Source organism: Pelobates fuscus, chromosome 6 (genome assembly GCF_036172605.1).
Source record: "Pelobates fuscus isolate aPelFus1 chromosome 6, aPelFus1.pri, whole genome shotgun sequence".
Classification (NCBI taxonomy): Eukaryota; Metazoa; Chordata; class Amphibia; order Anura; family Pelobatidae; genus Pelobates; species Pelobates fuscus.
In genome coordinates, this window is record NC_086322.1 from 46,590,289 (window position 1) to 46,611,921 (window position 21,633).

A 21,633-nucleotide genomic window follows, 5' to 3' on the forward strand; every position below is an offset into this window, starting at 1 on the left:
GGTCTCTACGACTTTCTATTTACTGTTTGACCACTCACCTGTTGTACAGAAGCACGTTTGTAATATATTAATAATATTTATTTTTTATTTTATTTCCCATTATATGGTGGTAAGATGAAACTCTTATTAGAGTTGATCTTTTCCCAGTTTTCCCCCTCCTGCTCTTCGATACACTATTTTTTGTTTATTCATTTTAGTTTCTATTTAGGGTTATTCTTCTTCCTCCCCCCCCCCCCCCCTCTTCTTTTTTTCAATGAAATACATATTTAATATAAAATTAAACACATGCTTTCTGTATAAATATCTGCATTGATCTGAGTGAACTACATTTCCAAAATCATGTCAGACCACTAAATTTTAAAGGGACTGTGTGTTAAAGAGCCAAAGCCAGCCAGGTCTGTGATAATATTTACACAATAATCAATGTGGCAGTAAGCCGATAGCAACCATAATGCTCCTGCTATCCACTTTGACCTCAGTTTTTTTCTTCATTTTCTTTAATCTTCTCTGGAGAATGGAGCTTTTACTAGGAGCTGCACTAGATCAGTAAATCTCAGATTGGTTGACACATGGCAGCTCATTCCTAGTTTGCTTAGAACGAAGCATTAGGGATATGCAAAATCTGGAACTCAAATGTTGAGAATGTTATTTTTTTTTTTAAAGAATCTGTAGGACCTACCTGTGATAGCTCTACGGATCTCCCTTGCGGCCTCTTCTCGCATCTCTATGGAAGCTTGTTCACTGTACCAAGCTGTGTGTGGCGTGCATATAAGATTTGGGGCATCCTTCAATGGGCCTTGGGAAAAGCTGTGTATCGTCCCATAAAAAAAAATATATATATATATATTAAAAAGCAGTTAAAGAATTTGCTCAAAGAAAAAAAAAAAAAATTGCCTATGTATACTCTTGAAAGGTTAATTCTGTAATATCAATTCCCAAGCAGGGACCCACGGAAAAACGAGGTGAAACGTGACAGACATACAAAAAATATTATTTAAATAAACATTTTTTTTAAAAAAGCCACATCTTATTAAAGTTTTCCAATGAAAACTGATTTTAATAGGACCTCTGCACAAAATATTGCTGCCAGTAAAGGATGTATTTTAGAGACTGGGTTATCTGAAAGAAAACAGCATTATTACATAATGTAATTTTTTTGTAAATACAATTTAAAGGGACACTGTAGGCACCCAGCCCACTTCAGCTAATCTAAGTGGTCTGGGTGCGGTGTCCCTTTTGCACTTAGTGCTGCTATATTAAGCTTTGCAGTTCCAGAGAACTACGATGTTTACATCGCAGCTCTAAGTCTGCCCTCAGTGGCTGTCTACCAGACAGCCACTAGAGGGCTTCCGGAATCCAAACTGACTTTTAGTCCGTTATCTGACGCTGGACATCCTCACTGACCTCCAGCAGCAGATTTTCCCCATAGGAAAGTATTGAATAATGCTTTCCTATGGGAAGGTTTAATGCGCATTTGGTATCCCCCGCCGTCTGATGTCGGCGGGTGAGGAGCTTGGGCGGAGCCTGACCCAGCGCTGAAGGACATCACCGTTGGATTCAGGTAAGTGGCTGAAGGGGTTTTAACCCCTTAAGGACCAAATTTCTGGAATAAAAGGGAATCCTGACATGTCACACATGTCATGTGTCCTTAAGGGGTTTTCCTGGCTCTATAGGATCTCTAAGTGCATACGTAGCGCTACAGTATTTCTAGGAAATTCATAGCTTAAATATTTTTTTTTTTGCCATTATGAATATTTTCCAAAACATATACAGACTGAGCGAGTGTGAGCATCCACTAACCAACAAGCGCTGCTAGCAGTAAGCCTCAAGTCCGTAGGCCAGGCATTGTGGCATACTGCACGATCGCATGTCTGAGGAGACAGAGCAGACAGGGTAGGACATATTGCGTGTAGCAGAAGCGAACATTAGGGATGTAGTTCTTGGAATCTAAAAATTCTCTCATGATTTTATTGGCACAATAACTTCACGTTATGCGAGATTGTTCCACTTTAAAAACCTCACAGTATGGTTCATAACAGCAATGCTAGGAATTAGAATAGCATTCCCTTATCCAATCCATATCATTAAATATTCATACCTGAAAGGTTCAGATTCATGTACATCTAAAGCGGACCCTCGTATCCTCCCCTCCTTCAAGGCCTGAGCAAGTGCTTTTTCATCCACCAACCCACCTCGTGCCGTGTTCACCAAGAAAGCCCCTTGTCGCATCTGTGTGGTAAACAACACAAACATTTTTTTTTTTTGCAGAATTTAAAATATCATATAGACACACTAGTCAAACACTCAATAAGAAAGGACGTTCGACAAGTGCTTAAACTGCAGTTTACCAACATCACATATTTATATTTTAATTCACATCATATTGGCAGGTAGAGTGGGGAAATTAAATGAAAGGCATATGATATACGGGACCATAAACCAAAAGAATGGTGAAATAATGGAGAAATGAGGATTACATGACAATGGGATGAAGTGAGAGTGAAGACAATAGAGGGAATGATAATGGGGAGCAATAGTGGATAGACTAAAAGTGTAGATGGGGGATTGAGTCGAAATATTACGAAAGTTTAAGTTTTGCTTCTCTCCATAACTTTGATCAGTTTTGAGCCTATAGTGAAGCCATGCCAACATGAAAAATGTTGGATAGAAATAAAAAACACAACAATGTAATTTCAATAAACTAACCCTAAATGGTTCTACACTAAATCAGTTAGTGACTGGAGATCACACTGCTATAACATTTAACCACAAGAGGGAGCAAGTTAGCCATAGAGCTAATATAGTAACAGGAAGTCAAGACAATAGATCCATTGAGCTGTAGAGCACAGCGTGTATGACTTCACACATTGCATGCAGGCTTGTTTTTGCCGCCAATTACACAGCACAAAGAATATAAATATAGGAAGTACACATATAAATGGTATGAATGGCTGGTCTTTCTAGCAATTAAAGGTGCTACTAGAAAAGCAAGACATGGCATGATAACAGGAAAAAAAAACACACCATAGTTCATTAAAAAATGCGATCTTTGTAAATATAACTTATAATAAAAATTATGAATGACCTTTGGAGTGACATAAAAATATCCAGTTATTTAGATGTGCCTAGAGATTTGGGATTGTGCACAGTAACTTTCTTTGTTTTTTGTTGTTGTTTATGTATTGGGGCTGCTGATGGGCACTATAGTCATTGCAGCCGCCCTGGAGTAGTGGGAGTTTGAGCACAGGTCTTAGTTTTATATATGTTTGTGTTTGCTTTTGTATTACACAGTCATGTTTCAGTGCTGCCGTCCACCCCATGTGTTCCCTATTAAGGGTTAATAAGTATGAATGGGTTTAGAAAAATAATGTCTTTTAGCACCAGACAAGTAAAGTGAACGGTTAGTGTAGGACTCACGTAAGAGGTCTGCCTTGGCGTGGCAGGTGAGCTTACACTTTTATGGCCATTGGAGTGATAGTAAAAACTCTGGTTATTTAACTGTGCATAAGACTTGGGATAGTGCTTAGGAAATATATTTGGTTTTTATTCATTATTACCGGAATATAATACTAGCCAATGTAAACTAATGTAATTTAGAATATGTAAAGACACATAGAATGCAGATATTTTATGTCACACATCTAAAAAAAATAAAGTATTGGCAAGGCTTCACTCTGCCATGCCAAGTGTGGGGCGGTGTGGCAAAGTGCTATTCAATAATGTTGTGGTATAGCAGGACTCCATTGTAAAATTATAGAATGTACCATTACAATTCTAACCATTATTGCATATATTGCTTTCCTAATATACTTATGTTATGCAGTCATTAAGTATAATGGTATTTGACATGTACATTAAAAAAATAGCTTCATTAAGAGTATACAGAATACTGTATAATAGGGTGCATTTATTTCAGACTTTGAGTGGATTACATCTGTGAATATAAATTAAAATGATTTCAAACAAAACATCCCAAAACAACCCACACTACAGCGCATTAAAATTTAAAGCGAATGTAAAAACATGACGTTTCTTTCTTCTCGGTGCGTCTTGTTCAGCATAATGTTCAGCTTTTCCAAGCCGAAAGGAGTTAAAATAATTATCTTCACTACCTGCTTCTTCTACAGTCTCTCTCAGCGTATGAATCACTTGAGTGTGTGGAGGTTTGGTTACACACCTACGGATTAATGTAATCCAGTTGTCCACACCATCAGCTAATTAACAATATCACAGCCTACCATTGTATCACAGGTTAGACAACACAGCAAAGAAGCAATGTTCAGGATGAGACGAAAACTGGAGAACCGCGCCGTCACATGAATGACATTCTAATTAGAACGGCAGGCAAATTCATAATATTATGCAAATTACCATCACTGTGGAACAGATAATTACTTATGGCTGACACCAACTAAAACATAACATTTTTTGATTAACGCTTCCGTTTTACATCTGGTTCAAATCTCTACAAAAAAAAAAAAGGTTTAGGAAATTTCCATCTGAAATCCTAATTTCCAATTAAAAACCAAATAATTGTATTTCTATTACCATATACAATGACAACAAACGTGACATACAAAGGCCTGCTTTATATGCTTGAATTTGGTGGAAATATTCCTAAACAATGCGTTTCTTGTTTCTACTCCCAAACTCTGCCAATGCCTTTCTAGGAGACCTGTCCTTGCTGGGATTCTAATCTCAACACAAGTCTGTGAGTGAAGTTTAAAGAGGCCTTCCAGGCACCCACATCTAAATCTCTAAACTATGTGGGGAAGAACCACTAGCCAAAAGATAAAAGTTATTTGCCACTGAAAGACTGGATGGCCCATGGCACACTCACGAGGGGAGCCTAGAGTAGGTTACAGTTACTTAGGCCGAGTGGGTATTTTATTAATCTTATTTACTTTTTTTAAAGTGGTTTTTGTTCCCCAAGCCCACCGTTGAATAAAACCCCAGAAAGTTTAGCAATCTAGCATCCATAGTGATCAACTATACTTGCCATGCCGAAATAAAAGCACTTGGGCTCTTATGCATGGATTTCTTAATTTGCAATTGTTAATAAAAAATAAAGTTAAATCATTTTTTTTATTTTAATTAGATATACCTGTTTTATGGTGAAGTCATTAATGAGGTGGTGGTTGTGCTCGTTTAAACTGCAGTGAAGGGTTACACAGTCACTATGAAACAGCAGGTCTTGTAGAGTAGTGACTCTCTGGAGACCAAGTGCACGTTCAACCCCATCCGGTAGGTACGGATCGTAGAAAATTACACTGAAACCAAAAGTCTTAGCACGTAGGGCGACTGCTTGTCCCACACGTCCTGTGGAGGAAAATACATTCAATACAGTCAAAAACAGACACCACTTAAACCGATCATTTAAAAAAAAAAAAAAAAAAAATGCTCATTTTATTGATTTTTTTTAGATAAAATTTTCAAAAAAACGTTTAAAGAGGATGGAGAGAGGGAAGAAATTAAAAAAAAAATTAAAAAACAAATACAGCACTTTCTTTTGGGGAAGGAAGAAAATAAAAAGTTCCCAGGATGCAGCAAGTAGGCTGTTCTCTATGAGTCCAGCCCAAACCTTATCAGATCTACAGCTTCCTCTGACACCTGGGCTGGGATAAGTAATCCATTAAAAAAAAAAAAACAGAGCGCATGCAGGACTTTTCCCAGAGAGTCGCTTTATTAGAAGCCCTTGCTTAGCTGTAAATGATCAGATTCCTGCGGAACCAACCATTGCTTAAATGTCAAACTAAAATACAAATACAATTTTAACTAGTGAGGGAGATTGGGAAGGGGAAAGTAACACTAAAAGGGAAAGGGGAACCGGGTAAAAGGTTAGAGAAGTGGAAAAGGAAGGGTGGAGTAGGTAGGTGGAAGTTGGAGAAAATAATAATTATAGAGACAGATATAAAGCAAGTCAAGGGTGCCTAAAATGTAGATCCCCATATGTTTTAAAAACTATTCAATGATGCTTTGTCATTCTAAAGGCATGCAAAGCATCATGGGAGTTGTAGGCTCTCATCTGGGGATCTACCTATAGGGCACCCCTGGAATAAGTGATGATGGGGGAAAAGAGGAGAGAACGGGGGAGAAACTAGTGTGAGAAAAAGTAACCTATTTTAGATAGAAACCCAATTCAATCAGTATGGCAGTAAACCTTTTGCAAGGCAGAAGGTTTATTTTCCACTGATGAGAAGTGCTTATCCCCTTTTGCTGCTATCACAAAATATTGGATTTTGGCTTCTCACACTGAATTTCACCGTTTTCTTTTTTTTTTTATCCTTTTGCGACCCAGTTACTTATCATGAAAGCTCAGCCGCACATGTAACAAAAGAAAGAGCTAAAACAGATAATTTTACTTTGCCTGGCTGTTGGCAGCGTAACCATAAATTACAGCACTACCAGACTTCCTGACCGAGAGAGTGGAAGTACGGCTACCAGGGATGGCTCAATATTAACCAGCGAACACTGGTCAGCAATGTGGGGCACACACTTACATACAGACTGGCTAACGCGACTAGTGTCTGCGTGAGTGGAATCTCACAGTTAAGACAATGGAACACTCCATAGAGAGCCTTTGTCCTCTCCAGGTCTGGGAAATGATAAAAGAACAATGTTTAAACCACAGAGTGATGCAAGCCAGGCACACTTATCTAGAACAATTATCTTAGCTCATACTAGGCGCACAATATACAGGTCTGAGGTGTGGCCCAAATGATATTAGCCAAGCAGAACAAGCAAAGCACAACAGCCTTAGGAAATCTGACACTTTGTTTGAAAAAAAAGAAGAAAAAAAAAAGAAAATCACCACAAACAGGGCCACTCCCATAACATTTACACTTTGAACTCATTTATACTTTGTCAAGTTTCATAGAAACATAGAATGTGACGGCAGATAAGAACCATTCAGCCCATCTAGTCTGCCCAATTTTTAAAAAAAAATACTTTCATTAGTCCCTGGCCTTATCAGATTACAAGAAAACTTACAGGAACGATAGGTTGAAGAGGACACTGCTCAAACTAGCTTACAGTCTATATACACTTCAGCTGGAAGGCTATTCCATGCATCTACTCCCCTCTCAGTAAAGTAATACTTCCGGATATTTTTACAGCTTTGCCCCTCTAATTTAAGACTATTTACACTGCATTCATTATTTTTTTTTTTTTTTTATTTAAAAGAGCAAAAGCATTTTCACATACTACTTGTTTTATGTATTTATATCCCTCTCCACATAAGCACACACACACACACACACACACACACACACTTTTTCGGATGTGTGAAACGTTTAAGTTTCAACTCAAAAATCTGAGATACAAAGACTGCTATAAGACGCAGTGAGCTGTTTCTGAGCTATATCACACAATGCTCAAAAATACAAAAAGTATACTCCCTGGGGAAAACAACAAATTTTAAAAAGGGACATTTAAAAATGATTTAAACCCTTTATTAGTCTTATACATGCCCCTCTCCCCCACATCCTTTGGCTTTGACTCTTTGATGACGTACACTGGAAACATGTTTTGGATTCGCACACGGCCCAATGCTATGCAGTGTAAAGACAACCCCTGCAATAAATTGTATTTAATACATGTACACTCCAGTTTGTGTATGCATTTAAATGTATACAAACATACATTTATATACATTCATCTAGTCTTTAAACATCAAGGCAATGTTGATATGCTGACTATAGTAAATCCCCCCTTTACTCAGACAGGAATACGATAGATACATAAACACTAAACTATATGCATATTCTGTTCAGCAAGGCCCTCTAACTCCTGCATCTGTCACCACACTTTAGTCTGTCCAGTACTTGCAGTTTTAGATCTATGTATATATTAAATTGTTGTGGAATGTCACTGTTCTCTAAACCACAATTAGTTTACTGGCTATTCAAGGAATGGATTCACATGCACTCTCAGGACAGAACTATTCCACAATTGAAGCACACTGCACATGGACTGAATGGCTCTCTCTAAATCCAGGACTGTTAGCGTTCACTTTGTAATATGCTCTAGATCTGCTAGTTAAATGGATTTATCTTTCTATAGATGTTAATCTGCAACTCATAGAAAAAGTAGCACAATGCCTGTTACACAGTATATGATTTTATACAATGTGCTGGCAAACTACCAACATATATATAATTTAGATTTAATTTGCAGCTTTCTCTGTTTGACCTACTCAAAGGAAAACTATAGTACCAGGAAAACAAAGCTCCTTTGTCCCAAATGATTCCCAATAATCCGCAAGACCCTTTGGTGGCTATCTGGTAGCATTAGGTCCCGTATGAGTCGGAGTCTAAGGAGGTGGAGTGTCCTGACCCTATAGTGTTAAAACCACCAGCTGTCTCCCCTTGCCTCCCTAAATATAGCAAAATTGTACATTTATTGCAGTCTGCTGCTGCTGGCTCCGTCCTTGATCTGTCTGCTTGGCTGACATCAGAAGTGTTGTTCAAAGCCAATCAGCATGCTTTTCCACAGGATTGGCTGAGACTGTCAAGAAGGATGATGAGGGGCAGAGCCAGCACAAGTCAAACACAGGCCTGGCCAATCAGCATCTTCTCAATGCATCTCTATCAGGAAAGTTTAGTGTCTGACATTCAGTGTCTCCACCCTCTGCGTGCAGTCACACTGTGCAGCACTGCCCCTGGAAGCACATCTAGCAGCCTTCTGAGGCGTGGCCAGTGAAGTTATCACAAGCGCTGCATTTTCTCTGAAAAGACAGTGTTTACAGCAAAAAAACCTGAATGGAATAATTATACTTACTAGAACAAATACAATAATCTGTAGTTGTTCTGGTGACTATAGTGTCCCTTTAAAGATCAAAATAGCTCAATAGAAAACAGTGGGCTTGAACATTTTTTCAACATTCTGATACTTTTGGCATAACTTTTGAAACTCACTTTAGTAAACAAGCCTGTAAATGATGCATCTCCTAAATGGCAGGGAATTGAGCAGTGAAACTGGAGGTATAATCTATACACCAAAACACTTCATGAAGATAAAAGGTGCAATACAGGATAGCAAGGAGAAAAATATGGCAACCACGGGTGGCTGCTACCGGCCGTGTAATTTTGGCAGAGTAAGCACCTGCAACGTGTGGAGCGCAGGTGCCTACTCTGCTTTAGTAAGCATGGCAAACTCGTGGCTCGCCGGTCCGCAAAAATATTCATTGTGTGCCGCATGTAGCCCGCGAGTTTGACATGCTTGCATTACATACTTAAAACGTTAACATACTCGTTTACATGCCCTGGTCAGTTTAATGCTCCAGGTGTGACTTTAGGAACTTCTTTAAAAAGTGCCCTATTTGTATTAGGCACACTATAGATTGTGGATTAGGCCAGAATGATTAGCTTGAACATTTGAAAATTAAGATAGGACATGCACTATTTTCACATATACTTTGGTTATCTATACGACCACAATTCTAGAAAGGAAGTTCAGAAAAGTATATGTCAAAGTGAAACGTATCAGAGGGACTTGGTTAAAAGGCTAAAGTTCAAGGCATGACCTATTCGCAGTCCCTTCTGGTACGTGTGTTTTTTGTAACCTTTGGATTTAAAACGGGGTTTATTACCTATGGGATTGCGATGCAGCACCTAACAGAATCCACAAAGTGGGATTAGAGCAATGGAAATCCTAAACAAAACACTGAGGAGCCCAAGTTAAATTAAGTACTCCCAACTGTACACTACTATAAACATAAAAAAAAAAAAAAAAAAATGTACTGACAGGCCTGTTGACCACGCTGCTTAATTTAACAATTTAACCTTAACAACTACCGAACGCTAATGTAATATTACTGCCGGTTATGAATCATACAAGTAACAAAGTCTCACAATTTTACTTTAAAAGTATTGAGGAAACAAATTCTAGCAAAATACATGGGGGAAGAAAAAAAAAATGGTAGAATATCAAGAAAGCCATTTTCTCCACGTGTCCAAGCATCTGTCATGTTAAATTGGTAACTAATCAAATAGGCTGATGTTCTTAGCAACTTTATAGTAAATCAGCTTCCCATTACATTAAAAATATATACTTCTTTTAAATAAAAAATTTTGTAAAATTTTGTAAAATTCACCACTAATTTGAGGGTGTTTTTTTTGTTTTGTTTTTAACGGAGCAATTTCAGAAATTCCATCTGGACCGCCTGTTATTGCGTCAATCATGCGCACAAGGATTACATGACCCCCTGTGTGGGCAGGGACATTTTTCCCATAATGCAGATTGCCAGGTCCACCCAATATCAGACCTGCCAAAGCTGACAGATCTGTAAATAAATCAAGCTATACGTCCCTAAATGAGAAGTGTGTCCCTTAAAATTACAAATCTCCATGTACAGATCAACGCAAAGGTGCAGCTTAGCCATATTTACAATACATAACAAAAATGCTAAATTACCCAAAACATTTATCTCAACCGTTTTAACCCTTCCCATTGCTTCCAGAGTGGGGTTGTGTGCCTTTCTAAAATGTCCTGTGAAGTTACCCATCTACTTATATTGCCATCAGATTCTGGCATCCAATCAGGTTTTTACATACATCAGAGGCTGCAAACCCTACAAAACATAAGGAATCAGGAAAAAGCAAAACAAAAAGACAAGCCCAACCTTTAACATATTGTGACAGAGGCATTGTTATGGATGGAGTGTATATTTCTCCAAAAGTATTGGAATATGTAAATTAATAGCACCAGGAAGAAGGTCTGTGTTTTAATCAGAGCAATTTTGCAATTTAACCCCTTAGGGACTGAGCCAAATGTACACGTGATCAAAACAAAATGTAAACAAAAACTTGAATTTGACTAAATGTCTGTTCAACCGTAATTTACCTCTTTCATATAATATATCATTTTATGCAGGGGAAACAGGGCTTTCATTTAACATCAAATATTTAGTTATGAAGCATAATTTAATATGAATAAAATATAAAAATGGGAGAAAATACAATTTTTTTGATTTTTATTAATTCTACGTGACATTTTAACTGTGAATATCATAATACGGTTTGCTTTTACTGCAATAAAATACACAAATTTGTATTCAGCGATGTCTCACGTGTAAAACAGTGTACAGGTTTTATGGTGTATTGGAAACTTACAGGGTTAAATATAGTGCTAGCAAATTAAATTCCCTGGACTTTCAGCCTGGGTTGTCAGGCCGGTCCTGCAAATTATAATTAATAAAATGACCTAATTATGTAAAATTATAACATACATATATACATAGAATTATATTATATATAGATATAAATACACACACATATTACTTGTGTATATAGATATATATTTCGTTCTACATGTATTTTGATATGAATAAATATTAAAATACAGTTCGGGGGCGGAGCTTAACCGCCGACGAAGATGGCCGCGTTGTAGGAGAGCTCCGTGGCGGCAATACAATTATCAGCGCACATTAGGGGCAATACCGCACAAAGACACCCGAAAACTGACCTCCGCGACCCCGACCCACAACGGAACGCGTTAAGATGGGAGGGGGACGAAAATCCAGAACCGGAGCAGCCGTAGCGCCAATCTTCAAAGTCAGGTCAGACAAAGAGTTGCCAGACACACACAGCCTGCAGGCCTCAGATTCAGATTCTGACACCAGCGTCACTAGCCGCAAAAGGGAGCCCTCGCCCCTTACAAGGAAAGACCTAAAAGACTTACTATCTGACATGAAATCACTAGTGGCAGATGAGCTGACAAAACACCTAGCCCCACTCAAAGAGGGCCTGACTGACTTAACGAAACGCACTCACACCCTGGAAAACAAAATGGCCGACGTTACCGCCATCACCTCCAGCCATGAGGCCACACTCAAGGAAGTGCAGGGACAAATAGCATACCTAGAGGACCTACAAGAAGACCTGAACAACAGATCCAGGCGGAATAACATCCGCATAAGAGGTCTGCCGGAATCCTCCGCACCAGAAGCCCTCAACGCCATGCTTCATGAGGCCTTCAGCAGCTTGCTGCCAGACGCTCCACCGTCAGATCTTCTCCTCGACAGAGCGCACAGGGCCCTCCGCCCGCCCTCCGCAACTGCCTCACAACCACGGGACATCATAGTCCGCTGCCACTACTTCCACATTAAGGAAGCAATAATGCGCGCAACTAGAGAGACCCCACTTCAAATAGAGGGCCATGCGGTACAATTATACCAGGACCTAGCGCCTACAACCCTCCGCAAACGCAGAGAGCTGAAACCTCTAACCCAAGCACTACAAGCAAGAAGAATTCGCTATTCCTGGGGCCATCCATTTAAACTCATGGTGCGACACGACAACCGCACATACACGCTGTATAGGCCATCAGAAGCCCAGGAATTTGCCGAACAACTAGGCCTCCAGGACCTTGCCCGAGACATAACCGCAAACTCGCAACAACCTGCAGCCCAACACCGAACATGGGACCAACAGCCGCAAAGGGAGCGCGACAGAAGACAGCGCCCCAGGCAGCCCCCAGCCTAAACCCACACACCGGCACGGCTGCCGCGCCTCGACCGAACCCACAACGACCCTAATTACAGCTACTTCACACGGACCCTTCCCGCCACACTAGACCCAGCTGCATGTACAGAAGAACCCTGATTGGTACCCGCATTGAAACCAACCTAGAGACCTGACCGCAAACCCCGGGGCCCGGCGCGAGACCCTGGCTGTCGCGCTCGCCCCGCCACCGCACGAACACTTCAGCACTCTTGAGACCCCCCCTGGGAACTCTGCACTCCGGCACCGATCCCCGCGTTGGCGGCGCTGGGCCTCCCCGGATTGGCACGCCTCTGCCCGCGGCCCTAGGAGACCCCAGCGGGGCCACACAACACCTCGAGGAATACAGCATAGCACCCCAGGACGTATATGCCTAAGGCCCCACTCAGCTATTGATCGACCTAAAGTACACCCCAACACCCAGAGGCTAGACACCGACCCATAAGACCAACACGATCTCCAAGAACTTTACGAACTCTGGGAATACCGTAAGAACACTATGGGGACACTCTCTGTTTTATGCCCAGGGCTGGGGTGGGGGTATGGTTTCATGGGGACAGCCGCTGTCCTACACCTGGGGCTGGGGGTGGAGGCCCCGGGGCCCTGGTGGTCTTCCCCCCCCCCCCCCCCCTTTTTTGGGGGCGGGGGGGGGGCGGCGGACTGCGACGGCCCGGGCACGGGGTGGACGCGGCGCCTCCGGCGCGACCAACAAAACTCTGGGAACCCTGAGAATACAGTAGGGGCTCTATGGGGACAATCTCTGTTTTATGTTTTATGTATGATGCTGGAGTGGGGGACACGGTCTCTGGAGAAAGCTTCTGTTTTATACTTGAGATGGGTGGAGGGAGGTCCCGGTTCCCTGGTGGTCTTCCCCCCCCCCCCCATGGGACGGGGGGGCGGTGGACTACGACGGTCCCGGCTGGGGCGGGCACTGCATCACACGGGTTACACCTGATTCGGCCTCAGAGATGGATACCTCTGGGCTCTGGCGGCCCTCCCCTCCCCCCCTCCCCCCAGGGGGCGGGGGGGGGCGGCGGGCCGCGACGGTCCGGAGATCGGGTGCCGCACCACGGTGCCACTTTGTCAGGGACGGGGACGGGAGGGGACACGGCCTGGGTCTTGGCGGCCTTTCCCCTCCCCCCGCCTTCGGGACGGGGGAGGCGGGGGGCCGCGACGGCCCTGAGCCTCAAGGATATGAGATACTCAGGCAGCAATGGGGGCCCTGGGCGACCTCAGGGCTCCACTGGCCCTCCACCCTAGACATGGGCCCGGGGGGACGTGACCCCTAAACCACGACGTATTACCCACACAGAAGAGACCTAAGCCGTAACACACCAAACAACCCAATGTCGCATCGAGGCGCGGCAAGAAGTACACACTGCTGTAAATAGTTCCAAAAGTTACTCTCCAGGTTCCATTACACCAGGTTTTGCACTATTACCAGACTGCCCACTTACAATCGCAAAATTGTTTGCCGCCCACTCCTAGACAGACGACCTCTTCCCCCCACACGACCTGATTTGTGTCGACGGTCTCTGACCACTCCAACCAGAGAGACCCCAGACACCACAGACCACCCTTGCTGGCAACTGAGATAAGACCAGCACTTATACCCCCTCCGTATACCTCACCCGTCCCGCCATACCCTCCTCCCCCTGCTGCCCTCCTGGGAATACCCAGACCCCGATACCCAATCTCTAGATCTTCCCACACCACACAGACACACCCCAGCACCTGACCAACTCAACCCCGGCCATGACACTCAAGCTACACTGTGTTTCCATCAACGCAAAAGGCCTTAACAACCCCAAAAAACGTCACGCCCTACTACGATGGGCCCACAGCCAAAAAGCAGACATTCTCTTCGTTCAGGAAACCCACTTCACCCCTCACAAACACTTCCCACTCCGGAACAAACACTACAACCGCAGCTTCCATGCCAACTCACCAGAAGCCAAAACTAAAGGAGTAGCCGTCATACTTAAAACAACCTGCCCTCTGACCGACGTCCAAGCCTTCCCGGACAAGCAAGGTAGATACCGCACGCTCACGGGCAAAATAGGACCCTCAACCTACTCTATCACCTCCTTATACGCCCCCACAACCCCAGACCCAGCTTTCTGGCAAACATTCTCGGCCCACCTAACAACGCTCAAGGCAACCTTCACCATTGTAGGGGGCGACTGTAACGCCACACACCACCCAACCCTGGACCGCACATCCAAATCTCAAGGGAACCCACGACCCTCACACAACGACGCCCCTTTCTCTCAATTCCTTCACACACATAACCTCCTGGATATATGAAGAGCCCAGCACCCCTCCACTCGAGATTATACGTTCTACTCCCATCCCCACAACACCTACTCCCGTATCGACTACTTCCTCATTTCCCCAAACATCACATCCAGAATCACACACACCTCCATAGGCCATATAACATGGTCGGACCATGCCGACATCTCCCTCACCCTCTCAATTCCCAACATGACACGTCCGTGGACATGGAAGCTCAACTCACAGCTCCTACAAGACAAGCTCGTAACCATGTCCCTGGCAGAAAACATAAAAGAATACTTCACCTTGAATGACCCTTCTGTGTCCTCCCCAATCACCCTTTGGGCGGCCCACAAACCGGTCATAAGAGGCAAATTAATAGCCATTGCAACGACACGCAAAAAACAACACAACAGACAACTCATGGACACTATCTCTGAAATAGGCCGTCTAGAAACTCTACACAAACAAAACCCAACTCCCTCTCTTTTTGACCAGCTCTCAGCAGCCAGGACCCTGCTCAAACGCCTCTCACTCTCAGCCACAGCTAAAGCACTCACATGGACCAAACAAAAATACTACGAGAAGGGTAACAAAGCAGACTCGATGCTAGCAAAACGCCTCAAGCACCTAACGGACTCGAAACGAATCTCCAAGATTCGTACATCAGACGGCACACTGAGTAGAGACCCCCACACAATCGGGAAGACATTCCAAGACTACTTTACGTCCCTCTACAACCACACCCCGAACCCCCGAACCGACCTCACCCAAACCTTAACAGACAACTTCCTCAAAACACTCTCCCTCCCCTCCCTCACAGACACAGCTAGAACGATAATCTCCGCAGACATCACCCCAGAAGAACTGCAAGCAGCTATAAAAACCTTAAAACCCAATAAAAGCCCTGGCCCTGACTGCCTGACAGCCATCTACTACAAAACATTTGGAGACATACTCACCCCACGACTATGCAAAGTATTTAACGAAATGCTCAAAGGCACCCCACTACCCCCCGACATGACGCGAGCGAACATTACTCTCCTACCCAAACCCGGTAAGACCCACGAAGACCCAGGCCACTTCCGCCCCATCTCACTCCTGAACATAGACTTAAAACTCCTGACCAAAGTGATGACGACAAGAATCAACCCCCTCTTACCAAAACTTATCAACCCAGACCAAGTAGGTTTTATCCCTCAAAGACAAGCACAAGACAATACCAGACGAGCTATAGACCTCATCTGGTATGCCAATCATAAACGCCTCCCCACCACGATACTCTCCCTAGACGCCGAGAAGGCCTTCGACCGCCTTCTCTGGCCATACCTCTTTACAGTACTCCACAAATTCGGATTCCCACAAGAATTCACCCTTTTTCTAAAAGCAATGTACCACACACCGACCGCACACCTCCTAATCCCCAACATCACCCCACCTTCCTTCCCCATACTGAATGGAACCCGTCAAGGTTGCCCCCTGTCCCCTTTACTATTCGCCATCTCCCTTGAACCCCTGCTGGAGACCATACGTAATGACCCACACATAGAAGGGCTCCGGATCAGGGACGAAACATTCACAATCGCAGCATACGCAGACGACATCCTCCTTACCCTGACTAACCCCGTCCCGACCCTAACCACCCTCCTAACAACCCTACAAAGCTACTCAAAAATCTCCGGATATCAACTCAACGCCACTAAATCAGACCTTATGCCGCTTAACCTCTCGGAATCAACTATCCACATCCTGAAACGGGACTTCCCCTTCAGACTATGCCCATCAGCGATCACCTATCTAGGGGTCCAAATCACCAACGACACCTCTACCCTATACACAGCCAACTACCCCCCACTATTCCAAAAAGCATTCCTAAATCTGGAACGCTGGAAACCGATGACCATATCTTGGCTAGGGAGAATAGCATCGGTTAAAATGAACCTCCTACCCAAATTCCTCTATGCCTTCCAAGCACTACCCATCCCCTGTAAAAAAACAGACCTCAAACAACTGCAAACTGCCATAGACCGATTCATCTGGAACGGGAAAAAACCCCGAGTCCGTAGATCCACACTATACGTACCCAAACCCTCCGGAGGGCTAGGCCTCCCCAACCTTACACTCTACCTCCATGCGGCTCACCTCACCCAAATTCAACACTGGCACCTTCCCCCCTCACACAAACGTTGGGTAGACTTAGAACATCTCATCTTTGGTAAAGAACACCCCTCCCAATACATGTGGCTCCAAAAAAAATACAGATCGCTGCCACCCCCCACCTCCCCAACAATCACCCACTCCCTAGACCTCTGGGACCACCTAAGCGACAAATTCGAGCTGTCCACGGGCCTATCACCTCTCACCCCAATCCTCCGCAACAGAATGTTTCCACCAGGCCTCACTCCACAAGACTACGCCCACTTCGAAGACCGCGACATAGTTCGACTAGGACACCTTTACCCCAATGGAAAGCCCCTGCAATACACCGACATCCCCAACCCCGAAACCCTAACCACATACGACTACTTCCGCTACCTCCAACTTCGAAGCTTCGCAGCAACAGACACAGTCCGCTTAGCAGCAACCTCATCCCTGACCAGTTTTGAAAGGGACACCCTCCACTCACCATTCAGAAAGAGCCAAATATCAACCATATACCAGACTCTAACCACACACCATACACAGGTATCCCTCCCATACATCACGGCCTGGGAGAAAGACCTGGGACCCCCCGAAGACCCCTCAGATTGGGCTGACATCTGGGCATCTACCAAATCCATTTCAATATGCGTCACCCATCAAGAGCAGGCATACAAAATGCTCTTCAGATGGTACCTCACTCCCTACCGCCTAAAAGCCATGAAACAGTGCCCCACCAACCTCTGCTGGAAATTATGTGGCGAAACAGGCACTTTCCTCCACTGCTGGTGGACGTGCCCTAAACTTACCCCCTTATGGCTAACGATAACGGCCCTCCTATCCAGACTACTGGACAAGCCAGTACCCCTCGACCCATGGGCTCTTCTACTCTCCAAACCGCTGGATAGCTTCACCCGCAATGAAAATAAACTCATAGCAAGAGTGACCCTTGCCACACGCAGAGCAATTGCAGAACACTGGTCCACATCACGTATACCCACCCACCCTCAAATATACGCAAAAATCACAGATAGTATAGATATGGACAGAATGACAGCACAGATACACGACACCCCTAAATCATTCCACAAAGTTTGGGACCCATGGCTAGAAGGCCACAGTAACCCTCCATGGTGATCTACCAGATCACACAACCAACACCACCAACATAGAACGAATGCGAAGACACACACCTAACCAGCCAACCCCACACCACTCCCACCCACCCTGGGCTCGGGGGGGGGTACCCAGGAGGGCAGCAGCCTCTAACCCCCCTCTTCACAACCCTCTCCCCACCCTTAACAACCCACCTACCCAACACTCCCCCTCCCCACAGCACCCAACCCACCTACCAGGCCATGCCGCCATCGCCACAGTCACTAAACGACCCAAAGGCCGTAATTCCCAAGACAAATGTTCCCCCTTCCCCCAACAATAGAACGACCGTCATCAAAATACCTGACCCAACAAGCCTACAACCTAACTTGTCTCTATTAACTGGCAAACTTCGGGACCGTTACCTGGTCAGAAACATCATAACCGACCTAAACCTCCGCAACAACAGCTGACCAAAGAGAACATGACCCGTAAGGTCATACACACGAACCTCCCAACTCTCAAGTCCCCAAGGAAATATAATGTATGAGATACCAAACACAATGCCAGAGTTATGTGTAAATAAACATGTGTCGTATCATTGTTACCCCCTGACTAACCAACCTCTTTTTTTCTGTAAAACGTTCATCAACCTTTGTTTATGAAGAATGAAAAATGAAAAATAAAGAATCTTTAAAAAAAAAAAAAATACAGTTCGAACGAAATTACACATTTATTTTTTTAACATATTTACATATATATTTAATCAATATTCTACGTGTATTTTGATTTTAATATATAATTATATATAAATATTAAAGTGGGTGTGCAAATTATATATACTTCGATCATATATGATCTAAGTATATATAATTGTATTTCAAACAGTTATTAACTTTTTTTATTTTTATTTTCAGGCAGCAGGGGGAGTACCTGTCATTACAGGCACGCCCCCTGCTGGTGTTGCTATGGACGGCTATGCCGTCCGTGTGAACGCGAGGTCCTCGCAAGGACCTTGCGATCATATGGCCCAGGGGGGCCGGAATGGAAGGTAGGGGGACGTGCTATGCTGCCCCCCGGCGTTTAGTATAATCTTTTACCGTTAACCCCTAACTAGCAGTAAACAGAACTAACATTAAATTCCCCACTTTCCCATAACTCCCACTCAACCCAGCTAGCAAAATATATAATTATAAAACATTTAAATTAATTAAATAATTGAACCCCTGAGGGTTGAAAAATAAATATAAGTCCTCAGGGGGTTAAAAAAAAATTAGATCACAGTATAATACTGTGATCTGTATTTTGATCACTGTAGGCACTGATCAACTGGCAGGAAAGGGGTTAATTTTTATTTGGACTGGGTAAAGTGGGGTGGTATTTTTGTATTTTTTTTAATTAAAGTTTAAAAAAAATGTTTTAGTATCGTTTAACTTTTTAAAGCTTATTTTAAAAATGTTAACGTTAACCCCTAGTTAGCCTAACACCAAATTTCCAATTCCTCACTAACTTCCACCCATCCCAGCTAACTAAATATATAATTTTAAAATATTTAAATTAATTAATAAAATTAATTTAACCCCTGAGGGGGTTAAAAAAAAAAAATAACCCTCAGGGATTAAAAAAAAAAAATAAATAAATAAAAATCAGATGACAGTAAAATGTAATCCCTAAAAAAAAAAAAATGGTGTAAGGAATAAGTTGGCGCAATAGGGAATCAGCTAAATAATGATAAAATAATATTATGATGATGCAGCAACCTACAAGGAGTTCTGATATAAATAACCTCCAAGAAATCAAGAATACAAATTCAAAGGTGAACTCACTCTCAGCCGAATAGTTGAAGTATACAAAAATATTTCTTTAATTGTCAAATAAACAAATATATCAATGGTAAAAATAATAAAAAAAAGTGGTGTAGGAGTAGATCAAATATAGTCCTGGGTATCAGTGAATAAACCATACAAGTCCTATTACACTGTGTATTCCAGCTGATAACAGACTCTCCATCCACATGTAGTGACTTCTGGGTTTGGCGTGCTACATGTTTCGCCCCGCCTCTCGGGGCTTTCTCAAGCAAAATGTAATCCCTGCCAATTGATCACTGTGGCCAGTGATCAATTGGCAGGGAAGGGGTTCATTTTATTAAAAAAAAGCAGGGGCAAGGGGGGTGGGATTTAACAGTGATCCGTCTCCCTGCACGTGGAAGAGCGGGGAGGCGGATCGTGAGCACATGTGCTCGCTCTGACAGCCTTCCAAAGCGATCACTGCTGCAGGGACAGCGTGATCCGGTGCTCCCGGTCTGCCTCGGTCTGGGGTTAACTTTAGTTAATTACGGAAATTTTCCGTCAACGGTCCTTAACGCAAGGACAAGGCTGACAGAAAATTTCCGTCTTCGGTCAGGAAGGAGTTAATTCGCTGGTTACCAAACAATAAGTTTGGTCCTGTATATTTTTATAATGTTTGTATTTATAACAAAATAATATATTTTTGTAAAGTTACCTGACTTCTAAGATGCCTATTGATCTAAAATAATAAAGTGCATGGCTTTCATATTTAACATTTTCCTTTCCCCTTGTTAATTTTGTAGGCTTCCAATGGATGTATCTGCAACCTGATCATCGTTCTACAGTAGAAGACTGCACTAACAAAACATGTGACTGTGGTGGTAGGATACAGCCAAGTGAAAACCTTATTTTAGATTATTTGTTTAGCTTGCACTGTGTACAGAGAATGTTTGGATATTATGCAAATGCACAACTTTATTATCTTTACTCATAAGTCAAATACCTATGCACCCCAGCTGTTTGACTTAAATTATGATTAATTTAAATCACGGTCATTAGGAAATTATGGGGACTGTAGATTTAAAGGGACAACCCAAATACATAAAGCACTTTAGCTTGATGAAGCTTTATGTATTAAGAGCATGTCCTCTTTTTTCCATTTTACAAAAAAAGTGCAGAAAAAGTTTCAGACTAAAGACAGTGTTCACATTACTGCCTAGGAAAACATTTAGTGGCAGTCACTCAGACTGCCACTAGAGGTGCTTTCTGTGTCAGTGCTGCACAACAAGTCAATGCAGCTCTAGGAGATTGGAATAAAGGTACGTTTTAACTCTTTAAGGGGGAACCGGGGGCCTAATATGTGGTGTTAACACTACAAGGTCAGGAATACATGTTTGTATTCCTGACCCTATAGTGTCCCTTTAAATGCATGTATATCTATTAAACAGTGATTTTTTTTTTTTTCTTATTTTTGTATTTGTGATTTGGTGTATCTTTAAATAACCAGGGAGGGCATGTTTTTGCATCCCTGTATAACACTAAGTTCTTAAGGGCAGCGGCTGGTTTGGTTTATTATTTGTCGGCAGATCCCTGTATGGTACATGTGTACACATGTGTGGAATTTATGTAGTGTCTAATTGTTGATGGAGAGCACATATTGGGACTGCGACAGCTCAGACTTGGCAGGTTTCGGCTTCCTAACTCAGTGCACTATGTTGTGCCAAATTTTCCATTACAAGTTGGAAGATGCACAGCTCAAATTGACAGTTTTTGGCCACCGCAGTCTAAATGGAAATAGTACAATGTTCCCTTATTCTGATTCAACCCCCCGCCCC

At 43.0% G+C, this 21,633-nt stretch overlaps 1 protein-coding gene across 11 annotated transcripts in view; it reads right to left on the reverse strand.

Annotated features, from left to right (window-relative positions):
• CTBP1 (C-terminal binding protein 1) overlaps window positions 1-21,633 on the reverse strand; it is a 583,387-nt gene that overhangs the window by 8,943 nt on the left and 552,811 nt on the right. For all 11 annotated transcript variants that reach the window (XM_063457649.1, XM_063457648.1, XM_063457656.1 and 8 more), the window contains 3 exons: window positions 5,105-5,319; window positions 2,099-2,229; window positions 680-807 (listed from right to left, as the gene is read on the reverse strand). In XM_063457649.1, the coding sequence (XP_063313719.1) occupies window positions 680-807; window positions 2,099-2,229; window positions 5,105-5,319 (474 nt within the window). The remainder of the gene's footprint in view (window positions 1-679; window positions 808-2,098; window positions 2,230-5,104; window positions 5,320-21,633) is intronic.